Source organism: Euphorbia lathyris, chromosome 6, assembly GCF_963576675.1.
Source record: "Euphorbia lathyris chromosome 6, ddEupLath1.1, whole genome shotgun sequence".
In the NCBI taxonomy this organism is placed as follows: domain Eukaryota; kingdom Viridiplantae; phylum Streptophyta; class Magnoliopsida; order Malpighiales; family Euphorbiaceae; genus Euphorbia; species Euphorbia lathyris.
Genome location: NC_088915.1, coordinates 19,243,311 through 19,254,865, shown reverse-complemented (window position 1 = coordinate 19,254,865; position 11,555 = coordinate 19,243,311). Strand labels below are relative to the sequence as shown.

At 33.1% G+C, this 11,555-nt stretch overlaps 1 protein-coding gene across 1 annotated transcript; it reads left to right on the top strand.

Annotated features, from left to right (window-relative positions):
- Positions 1–5,270: 5,270 nt before the first annotated feature.
- Positions 5,271–7,425, top strand: LOC136232956 (F-box/kelch-repeat protein At3g23880-like). The gene is made up of 2 exons (XM_066022446.1): positions 5,271–5,374; positions 5,805–7,425. Exon 2 carries the CDS (start codon positions 5,806–5,808, stop codon positions 6,781–6,783), a length of 978 nt encoding a protein of 325 aa, XP_065878518.1. The 5' UTR covers positions 5,271–5,374; position 5,805; the 3' UTR covers positions 6,784–7,425.
- The last annotated feature ends 4,130 nt before the right edge of the window (positions 7,426–11,555 follow it).

Sequence of the window (11,555 nt, the reverse complement as noted above, 5' to 3'; positions counted from 1 at the left end):
ATGCATGTTCATCCAAAAGACTGATTAGACCTAAATCATCTATGATTACATGAGCCTTTTTATGATATTTTAATATCAAATGACAAAATCATCTTGAATGGATGGTTTTTTTATAAAATCCCATGATTACGAGTCTTATACATGCATTTTGTACTAATTTAATGATAATAGCCCACCACACTCGTTATGCATAAAAATATGAGGCATATTAAACATGTAAGATTTTATGAAAGATCCGTGTCTATGACTTTATCTTTCACAATTTGTTAGATTTATCATAATAACATATATGATATTCATAACATTTTATAAGGGTAAGGAATTTCAAATTTCTTTAAAAAATAGAACAAGAAAGGGGAAGAAACTTATCTTGTTTATCATAAAATTCTAGATTTAATGTAGAAAACTTTCTTCCACCAATTTATAGAGAACCTTATCGCTGGATAAATCTATTATATTGATTGAGCCAAGGTTTGAGGTCGGGATTCCTATTACGTTGACTCCATTGTTTTGTTTTTTTGTGAAACTCCATACAATCAAGACTTTGTGATCTTCTGTTTGTAAGAGATCCCTTCAGTAGATGGTGTTATAGGGCCCCTCCTGTGACTGCTGATATAGAGGTCCCCTAGTGGAAGGGATATCTGTTTTAACTAGGGTTTCATATTGGCTATAAATCTAGCAAAATTAGCACCTAATGACTACTTTTATCTGAGTTTTGTTTTCTCTATTTTTCTGTTATATCGATCAGCATAAGTTAGGATTTTACTGAGTTTTGTTTTCTCTCTTATCTCAATCAGAGTTTTGTACCATTAAATTTAGAATTTTTTGCCCGAGTTCTGATCAGGTTTTGGAAGGAAGAAAGACGATTTATCCCAACTGTTTGATTGGGTGGATTTTTTTGTTTCCGTGAGGTTAGAATTTTCTCTGTATAAGATTTATAATTTTTTGTTAATTTGTTGCGAGTTCAACTTTCTCCCATTGTTGTAGTAATTAAACTTAACAATTACTCTGTCTTTCACATTAAGGATGGAAGGAGGAGGAAGATGTACTAAAAAAGCGGCAGTGGTAGAACTAATACTGGAAATTCTGATAGAGATTCTGTCAAGATTGCCTGTTAAATCTCTTTTGAGATTTAAGACGGTCTGTAAGTCTTGGTATTCAATTATAAATAGCAAGCAGTTCATAAAAAAGCATTTGAAACAAGCTAATTCTATCCACTACAATCAGCACAACAATCTACTTGGTCTACGTATTCCTTCTTGGGATCCTTCCAACCTTTGTTTTCTCTATAATGAAAATTTGGACGACAGTATACATGCTAAAGAATTTGGTTTTCCATTCAAGCTTGTCGAAGTTTGTAACTACTGCGATGGATTATATGCTTCAATGTGTCTGTACATGGCATCCTTATTTGGAATCCGTCTCTTCCTCTGGAGTATAAGATAATTCCAATGGAGTCTAAGACAAAAAGGCGTTCAGAGTTAGATCGATTTTGTGTTGCAATAGGTTATGATTCAACTACTGATGATTACAAGATTGTGAGAGTACCTCAATATACGCATAACAATAGTAGATTTGTTGAAGTCTTTTCACTGAAAAATAGTTCATGGAGTAAGAAGAAAATACCAAAAACCTTCAGATACGTGATTGACCAAAACATTAGTATTTATACAAGAAATCGTCTCCATTGGATTGGAAGTCATTTTGTTGATGGTAAGGTAGCAGAATTTATTTTATATTTTGATATGGTGGAAGAAAGATTGGATCTTGTGAATTTGTCGAGTGAGGCTATGTCTATGTTCAATTAAAAGGACCAAAGATTGGATAATTTTATCCGCCTTTGCTGTGCAAAGGGTGGAAAGGTTTTAGTCCATACCCGGGAACATGGACTAAAAACTATTGACCCAGAAGATGGTTACATTAATATTATGCATCGGCCAAAGTTTGTAGGCAGGTTTTATGCTTCCCCTTATGTTGAGAGTTTAGTATCGCCAAGATGGTTTCAGTAACTGAGAGGAAGAGTTCACTTAATCATAATCAGATGGAGCATCAGAATCGGCATAAGCTCAGGTTGTCGGATCGAAAAATTAAGTCTATATGCATATTTTATTTTTCTTGTAGTGAATCAACTATTCCATTCTTTATTAATGTTAGTTTTCCTTTCATATTTGTGTATTCTTATTGGAATTGATCTTCTCTTCTGTCCATACCCAGAAACGATCCTATTAAAGTAAAATTGCTTATGAAACTTTGAGGGTATTTTTGTAACTTATCCACTGGAAAAAGAAAAAGAAAAGCAGGAATGGAAGGGATTGCAGTTTCCTTATATTATAAGTATTAATACAGACATTGCAGTTTCCTTATATTAACTTTGGGGGTATTTTTGTAACTTATCCATTAGAAAAAAAGAAAAAAAAAGAAAAATAGGAAGGGAAGGGTTTTCCTTATAGGAACGATTCCCGGAAGTCTACTAGATCGGAGGATACCTACCGTTTCATGTGGTCATCGGATCCGAAGGTTTTTTTACTCTACTTGTTAATAATTTATAGTATCAATAATTATGTCACGTATCAGAAACTGAATGGAATACAAATAAGAGGACAATAAAATAGGAACATTTTATATTTTTTTCCTCCAAATGTATTAGGCCCTCAAATTAATCGATTTAGGGGGCAACATTATTCTCATCAAAACGTTGATGCAAGAGAATCACATTGTTTTATAGGCATAAAATCAATCTTTAAAAAATAAAAAGAAAAAACATGGGAGAAATTTATTGATTTATTGAGATGAGGCCTGATAGTTATCTATTACCGATGATTGATAACATAATGAGTGGATATATCGGGATTTATGATTGCATAAAGTGCTCCCTAATAAGGGATAAAGTCCAAATTTGTCACTATCATTTCTTGAGAAGTGCATATTTACTTCTAACGTCCAAAATTATTTAATTGTATCCTTAACATTTTCAAATAAAATCAATTTTATACATACCTAATAGAAAATTGAATGGATTAGTTTGACCGTTATTTGGTTGTCACATTAGATCTTTCAAAAAAATCGATAAATTTTGTATTTTGGCAAATTGTTTATAACTATGTGAATAACAAAGTAAATATTTTATGCAATTTTTTGTGATTAACTAATATGTATCTCGCAAACTTAAAATATATTCTTTTGCAAATTGTTTGTGATTGTATTAGCAACAAAATAAATATTTTAGACATAATTGATATTTGGAATGTTCAATATGACAGTTAAATAACGGATAAAAAAATAGCAATAAATAAGTATGTATAAATTGTTTATTAAATATAAGTAAAATTGGTATTACTTAAAAATATTAGGAGAAAAATTATAATATTTTAAAGGATATCTAATAAAAATATTTATATGCATATAAAAAAATATAATTTATCTGGCTTTAAATATTGAGTTTCTCAGATAAATATTTTCTACTTGTATTTTTAAATGTAGAATCATTAAAATAGTGTTTACATCAATTTGCTCTGACATCAGCAATCTCAAATAGTTTTCAATAATTTTAACTTAAAAAAACTTTCACCAGATACAAACTCAAGAATTTTAAATACTCACATCAACAAGTTTGTCAAAGTCAATTGTAATATTTTATTTCTGAAATCTACATTAACATGACAAAAATTGTTATAAGAAAATATAATCATAAAATTGTGTCTTGTGATTGTTTAGCACTAGAAACTATAATCATCATTGATTCATCTTTTGAGATTTTAATTTTTCTTATAAATTTTTTATTTTTGGGTCCCTACTTTTATTGTACTGAGATGTGTGCTTCGATTTGTTTAGATTTAGGATTAGAACTACGTTACCGTTTTTTAAGATTTAATTTTTTGTATTATTATTTTAAAAAAATTATTAGTTTTTGGCTCCTCTCTCGGGCCCTAAGCAGACGCCTCTCCTGCCCATACCCAAAAATGATCCTATTAAAGTAAAATTGCTTATGATACTTTGGAGGTATTTTTGTAACTTATCCACTGGAAAAAGAAAAAAAAAAGAATAGAAGGGATTGCAGTTTCCTTATATTATAAGGGTCCGTTTGTTTTATCTGCTATTTGCTGTTTCCTGTTACGGTTTGCTTTTTGCTGTTTGAAAAGGCTGTTGTTTCAAAAAGCAGGGATTCCCTGCTTTTATAAAAAGCTACTTTTCGGCTAGAAAAAGCAAACAGGAGGTGTCTAACCAAACACCTTAAACTCTCATTTTCAAAGTGAAAAGGCAAACAAGAGGTCGAAAAACAGCTACCAAATACCCCCTAAGTATTAACACTAACATTGCAGTTTCCTTATATTAACTTTAGAGGTGAGCATTGGTTCGGTTATAACCGAACCGAATTTTGTATAGTTTTAAAAATCAAACCGTACCAAATAACTAAAATAACCAAAATTGACCGAACCGATTTTTTTTGGTTCGGTTCGGTTACCAACCAAATAACCGAAATTTTTATATTCTTAATTTAAATATTTAAAATTTTATAAATTATGAAATTGGAGTTTCATTAATTTAAAATTTATAATTTCAAATTCAATTAACCAAATACCTTATATATTACAAATTAATTCAATAATGTTTAAAACTAAAATTTTGGGATTTCTTGTACAAATTAAAGTATGAAAAACAAATAAATAAGTAAAAGGCCTAATGCATACTTTAATTTGAGAAGGGGTAAAATGACAAATTTGGACAAGTTAAGGGGGTGAGAAATACCATTTTTATGGATTTTAGGGGGTTAAAGGGTTGTCCCGTAAGGTGAGGGGGTTAAATGAATAAAACGGACAACTTTAGGGGGCTAGGTATGCATTAGGCCATAAGTAAAATTATATTATGTTTATTTAAATATATATTTAGTTCGGTTTTCGGTTAAACTAATATTTTTTCCGGAATAACCGAAATGATAACCAAATATCGAACAAGGAAAATTTGACAACCGAACCAAATTATTAAAATAACCGAACCAAATAAGAATTTCAGTTGGGTTATCAGTTATTGGACTTTTTGCTCACCCCTAATTAACTTTGGGGGTATTTTTATAAAAGAAAAAGAAAAATAGGAAGGGAAAGGATTGCAGTTTCTTTATATTATCTGTATTAACACAGATTTTGCAGTTTCCTTATATTAACTTTGGGGTATTTTTGTAACTTATTCACTAGAAAAATGAAAAAGAAAAGGAAAAATAGGAATAGAAGGGTTTGCAGTTTCCTTATATCTGTGTATTAAGATAGACCCTTCAGTTTCCTTATATTCACTCTCAACACAATACTAAGATTGTTTGGAATTTGGGTGAAATTTTGCTGAGATTGATTGTTCTTCCTCATAATCCATTCACATCGATCAGGTTAGAACTCGTAATTATCCGAATTGATATTTTCTTCCTCATGATTATTGTATGTTTTTGGTTTAAATTCGAAACTAGGGTTTCATATTGGCCATAAATCTAGCAAAATTAGCACCTAATGAGTTTTGTTTTCTCTGTTTTTCTGTTATATCGATCAGCAGAAGTTAGAATTTTACTGAGTTTTGTTTTCTCTCTTATCTCGATCAGAGTTTTGTACCATTAAATTTAGAATTTTCTGCCCGAGTTCTGATCAGGTTTTGGAAGGAAGAAAGACGATTTATCCCAACTGTTTGATTGGGTGGATTTTTTGTTTCCATGAGCTTAGAATTTTATCTCTTTAAAATTTAGAATAGTTAATTTGTTGTGAGTTCAACTTTCTCCCATTGTCGTTGTAATTAAACTTAACAATTATTATGTCTTTCACATTAAGGATGGATGGAGGAGGAAGATGTACAAAAGAAGATGCAGTGGTGGAACTAATAGAGGAAATTCTGATAGAGATTCTGTCAAGATTGCCTGTGAAATCTCTTTTGAGATTTAAGATGGTCTGTAAGTCTTGGTATTCAATTATAAATAGCAAGCAGTCCATAAAAAAGCATTTGAATCATGCTAATTCTATCCATTCCAATCAGCACGACAATCTACTTGGTCTACATATTCCTTCTTGGGATGCTTCCAACCGTTGTTTTCTCTATAATGAAAATTTGGATGGCAGTATACATGCTAAAGAAGTTGGTTTTCCATTCAAGCTTGTCGAAGTTTGTAACTACTGTAACGGATTAATATGCTTCAATGTGTCTGGACATGGCATCCTCATTTGGAATCCATCTCTTCCTCTGGAGTATAAGATAATTCCAATGGATAAGACAAAAAGGCGTCCAGATTTAGATAGATTTTGTGTTGCAATAGGTTATGATTCAACTACTGATGATTACAAGATTGTGAGAGTACCTAAATATACGCATAACAATAGTAGATTTGTTAAAGTCTTTTCACTGAAAAGTAGTTCATGGAGTAAGAAGAAAATACCAAAAAACTTCAGATACGTGATTGACCAAAACATGAGTATTTATACAAGAAATCGTCTCCATTGGATTGGAAGTCATTTTGTTGATGGTAAGGTAGCAGAATTTATTGTATATTTTGATATGGTGGAAGAAAGATTGGATCTTGTGAATACACCGGGTGAGGTTGTGTCTATGTTCAATTACAAGGACCAAAGATTGGATTTTATCCGCCATTGTTGTGCAAGGGGTGGAAAGGTTTTAGTCCATACCCGGGAACATGGACTAAGAACTATTGACCCAGAAGATGGTTACATTAATATTATGCATCGGCCGGAGTTCGTAGGCAGGTTTTATGCTTCCCATTATGTTGAGAGTTTAGTATCACCAAGATGGTTTCAGTAACTGAGAGGTGTTAATAGAACAATTAAGTCTATATTTATATTTTATTTTTCTTGTAGTGAATCAACTATTCCATTCTTGATTAATGTTAGTTTTCATGTAATATTTTCTAGTGTATTTTTATTGGATTTGATCTCATCTAAGCCCATTTTGTTCCATGACAGTTGTGTTTTTTATGTTCCTGTTTGGCCATTTTCATGAAACTTACATTCTCTGAAATTTCTTGATTGTTTATTTCATTATAAGCTATCTATGAAATTTGGTGTTAATTGCATTCATAATCCTAATGGCACAAAACTTCAAATCTGAACATCAAACTCATAAAACTTTATATTTGATTTCTCCTGTAGCCTTTTTGACTGAATTCCTGTAATAATAGTCATTGGAATGGAAACTTACGACACGTAAGATAAATTTTTCACGTGAATTAAAATTTTAAGAAAATATGATGTGTTACCACTTCTATGTGGAAAAGAATTGACTCATACATGTTTCCTTTTTTACTCGAGTCTGGTTCATTTACCAAGTTGAGTTTGGTATGTTGTTTCACCTGCAATCGTAATTATACAAATTGATATTTTCTTCCCTAATTGTTGTACGATTTTGTTTAAATTCGAAGCTATGGTTTCATATTAGCCACAAATCTAAGTTCAACTTTCTCCCATTGTCTTAGTAATCAAACTTAACAACTATTATGTCTTTCACCTGCAAGGATGGATGGAGCAGGAAGACATACAAAAAAAGTGGCAAAGATGGAACTGTCGGAGGATATTCTGATAGAAATTTTGTCAAGATTGCCGGTAAAATATCTTTTGACATTTAAGACAGTTTGCAAAGCGTGGTATTCAATTATAAAAAACACAAAGTTCATGAAAAATCATTTGAATCATGCACATTCTACCCATTACAATCAACACAAGAATGCACTTGGTCTTCTTATTCCTTCTCGGAAGGGTTCAAACCGTTGTGTTCTGTTTAATGAAAATTCGGGTGGGATCATACATGCTAAAGAATTTCATTTTCCATTTCGGGTTTTAGAAGTCTGTAATTACTGTGATGGATTAATATGGTTCAATATGCCTGAACATGGTATCGTCGTTTGGAATCCCTCTATTCTAAAGGAGTATAAGATAATTCCTGTTGGAGATAATTATTGTTAATTATCTCTTTAGCTATCATCAGATACCAACAGATAACTATTAGACTTGTTTAGAGTTATTTAATAACTAGTGTTTATGTTTATCTATATTAATCTCATATATCTAATAACTGGTCGATGTCAGACTTTTAATCGTGCTAAATTTACGTGGTCATCAGGGTCCATGTGAACGCAACTGCTGGGGCAATAATAGTAATATTATGTATCAGACGGAGTAGTTATCTTGGTTTTATGCTTCCCCTTATCTTCAGAGTTTGTATCGCCTTAGTAATTCAGATAATTACCCCATTAAAACTTCTTAATGAGGTGTTAATTAGTAGTTTTCAGTAATATTTTCTTGTAGTCAATCAGTTCTTCTTGATAATTGTTAAATTTCTAGTGATATTTTGCTACTTTAATTTTATTTTTTAAAATTTTGGTATTATGAATTGGAGTTGATCACAGTTGTGTTTTCTTGTAGTGATTTTTTTTAGGTCGGGATTAATTTTTCTGGCAAAAACATAAAAAAAACCCCTAATATTGATAATCTGGAGCAATTTTACAGTAAAAAACAATTTTACCTTTAACGTTGGCAAATTTGGTCAATTTGTGAAATAATTTATCGAATTGTGTTTTCAGTTACGAACCTTGTCATTTTCACTTCACATGTTTGTCATTTTATCACTTGTTAGTAACAGATCACAACTATATTAATAGACGTGAAATCTTTTTTTGGAAGCAACTAAAATGTAACTAGTGCAAAACAAGGAACGCAATATCTGTGTGTTTTTAATGGTGTTTGAAATTGATGTAACTTGTTATGTTGGGGTAAAATTGATTTTGGCTGCCACGTTAGAGGTAAAATTGGACCATTTTAGACATTAGGGGTAAAATTGCACAACATTTGAGATATATTGTATCTTATTCCATTATTAAACAGTTTAATCCATCTATAAGAGAACAAACTGTTGAATAGAACAAAAATTTATATTATTAAAAATATGAAGACTAAACAATGTATTAAATAAAAATGTAGTAAGTAATAAATTATTTATCCAAAACAAAATAAAATTTAATGAATCGGTGCAATTTATCCTAACAATCCGCATATTTTTAACTCCTAAAATCTTAGACTCTTGTTCATGGGGACAATGTTTGCAATTCAACTGATATCCAAAAAAAGAAAAACAAAAGTATAACACAAATTAGAAAAAAGAAACATAAAGAAGTGGCCAAAACATAACCTCTCAGCAAAAACACCTCTAACATATCCACGTTGCTCGTAAAACCAAAATTGAAAAAATACAATGCACCCATATCAATATACGAGAGAATACGTGAGATAGTATTCCGTTGTTTAAGATATCTTTCCGGTGCCTGAAGTTGGGCAAAAAGGTAATTAACATGAATAGGGATGGCAACGGGTATCCTACCCACGGGTATCCAGTACTACCCGATTCTATAAAAGGGTATGAGATCAAAATCATTACCTGTTAGGGTAATGGGACTGGTATGGGAAGACCCCCTAGGATACCCGGGTACCTGTTACCCGTCATAATTTTTTATATATTAAAAAAGGCTTAAAGCATTATTTGGCTCCTAATCTATCCAAAATTGTGTCATTTGGCCTCTGACCTATTATTTGGTCACATTTGGCCATTGACATATCCCATTTGGTGAAATTTCACCCAATTTAAATGAATAGTTAACAGAATCATTATCTCATTGATAAGTAACGATATTTTGAAACTTAAACTTGAAACGTGATATTCCTTAAAGTTTTTTTTCTCCACGTTATGTGGAAATAATTAATTAGATTAAAAAAAACAAAAAAAAAAATCCTAAACTAAAATCTATTAAGTTCAAGTATCAAAATATCGTTACTTATCAATGAGATAATGATTCAGTTAAGTTTGAATCCAAAATTGGGTGAAAGTTCACCAATTTGGGATAGATCATGGGCCAAATGTGACCAAATAATAGGTCAGGGGCCAAATGACAAAATTTTGAATAGATTAGGGGCCAAATAGTGCTTTAAGCCTATTTAAAAAATATTATTGTGTTTTCGATGTAAGATATTAGATTTGAATACCAACAATTTGTTCTTCGAGCATTAAGTGATAACATTAAGCTATTTTATTTTTATTGATTAAGATTTGATGATCCGCGAAGCCAACCGGGCCGAATCATAAACACGGGCCCAACCTAAACTTAAGCCCACGGTTCAAGATTAAATGGGCTCCTAATAAAGGAAGAGGCTAACCGCCCTGAAATCCTAACAAGACACTAAACCACCCACTCAAACAAAACGAGACCACGTTTGTGGCCACATAGAGGACGTGGCACAGAAAGAGTAACCGCCCTCGGCGGTTACCTAGAAAGGCTTATAAAAGAGATAAGAAAGCCAAAAGAGAGGTAAGTTCACATTTTTCCTCAATACAATTATCAATCTACTAGAATTCCACATAAAACTGACTTGATCGTCGGAGAGTTTTCCCGGAGATCCTGTCTCCGGTTTTGTTTTGCAGGTAACTACGACGAGGATCATCAAATCAAATCCGGCAAGTTATCATTGGTGCGGTGAAGGTGGACTAGGACCTTTGGTAAAGCCGTGAGCTTTTCCTGTAAGGACATTGTTTCTTCCATATGCAATGTCCTTGGGCGACTCCCCTCTGCTTCTCGCGTGCGCGAACAAGTGCCGCTTCCAACTGCCATGGAGGGGATTGAGAAGCGTGCTATAGAGGTATATTATTTTTTTACTCATGCTCCATCTTTCAAATACATGTCTCCATTCGCCTTTTTCATTCACGTGTCGTCCTATATGCAGATTATCAATTTTGCGGAGGGTGCCCTCTGTAGGGATGCTGAAAGAGCTAGAGAGCTGGAAAGCCTTGGTACTGAATTGGCGACTCAGAAGTCGCTTTTTGATGACGTCCAAGGCAAAGTAAAGGTCCTTGAGGGTGCCTGTCAGAAGGCTGTCAGCGAGAGGGAGGAAGCTCTCAAATCCCTCCGGGCTAAGTCCGACGAGCTTCAGAAGGCCCTTGATGACCTAAATTCGTCCAAGGAAGCTTTGGAGATGCAAAAGAGAAAGGCTGAGGAGATCATAGCTGAAGATAGTTCTCGCATCTACTGGTACGGAGAGCGGATTCATGCAGCTTATGAGCATGGACATCCAGAGCGCGTACTCAATCGCCCCAAAGTTCCCATTCCTGAAAAGGATTTAGCTGAAAAATGGGATAAGTTGGAGGCCGAGGATGCCGATATGGATGAGGTACTTCTTCTAGATTGGCAGGGTTTTCAGGACTCTCCAATTGGCCGTGAGATCTCAAACCAGGATGTAGGAGAAGGGGAACCGCAAAATGTTTCTCACGCTGAGCCAGAAGTACCTCGCTCTGATGCGATTACTAATCTTATTGCTGGGGATTCGCTTGAAGCAGATCACCCCATTGGAGGAGATGAAGGAGCCGCTGAAGGCGAAGGGGGCAACAGAGGCGAAGGAGAGGAAACTGTAGTGTAGTTTTATTTATATCTGAACTGTTGTATGTAACAAACTGCCAGTATATATCAATTTACTTTCTTCACTTGCCGCTTTACTTATATGTGCAATTGCCGTTTTATTCCTCGTTGCCTTAATGCC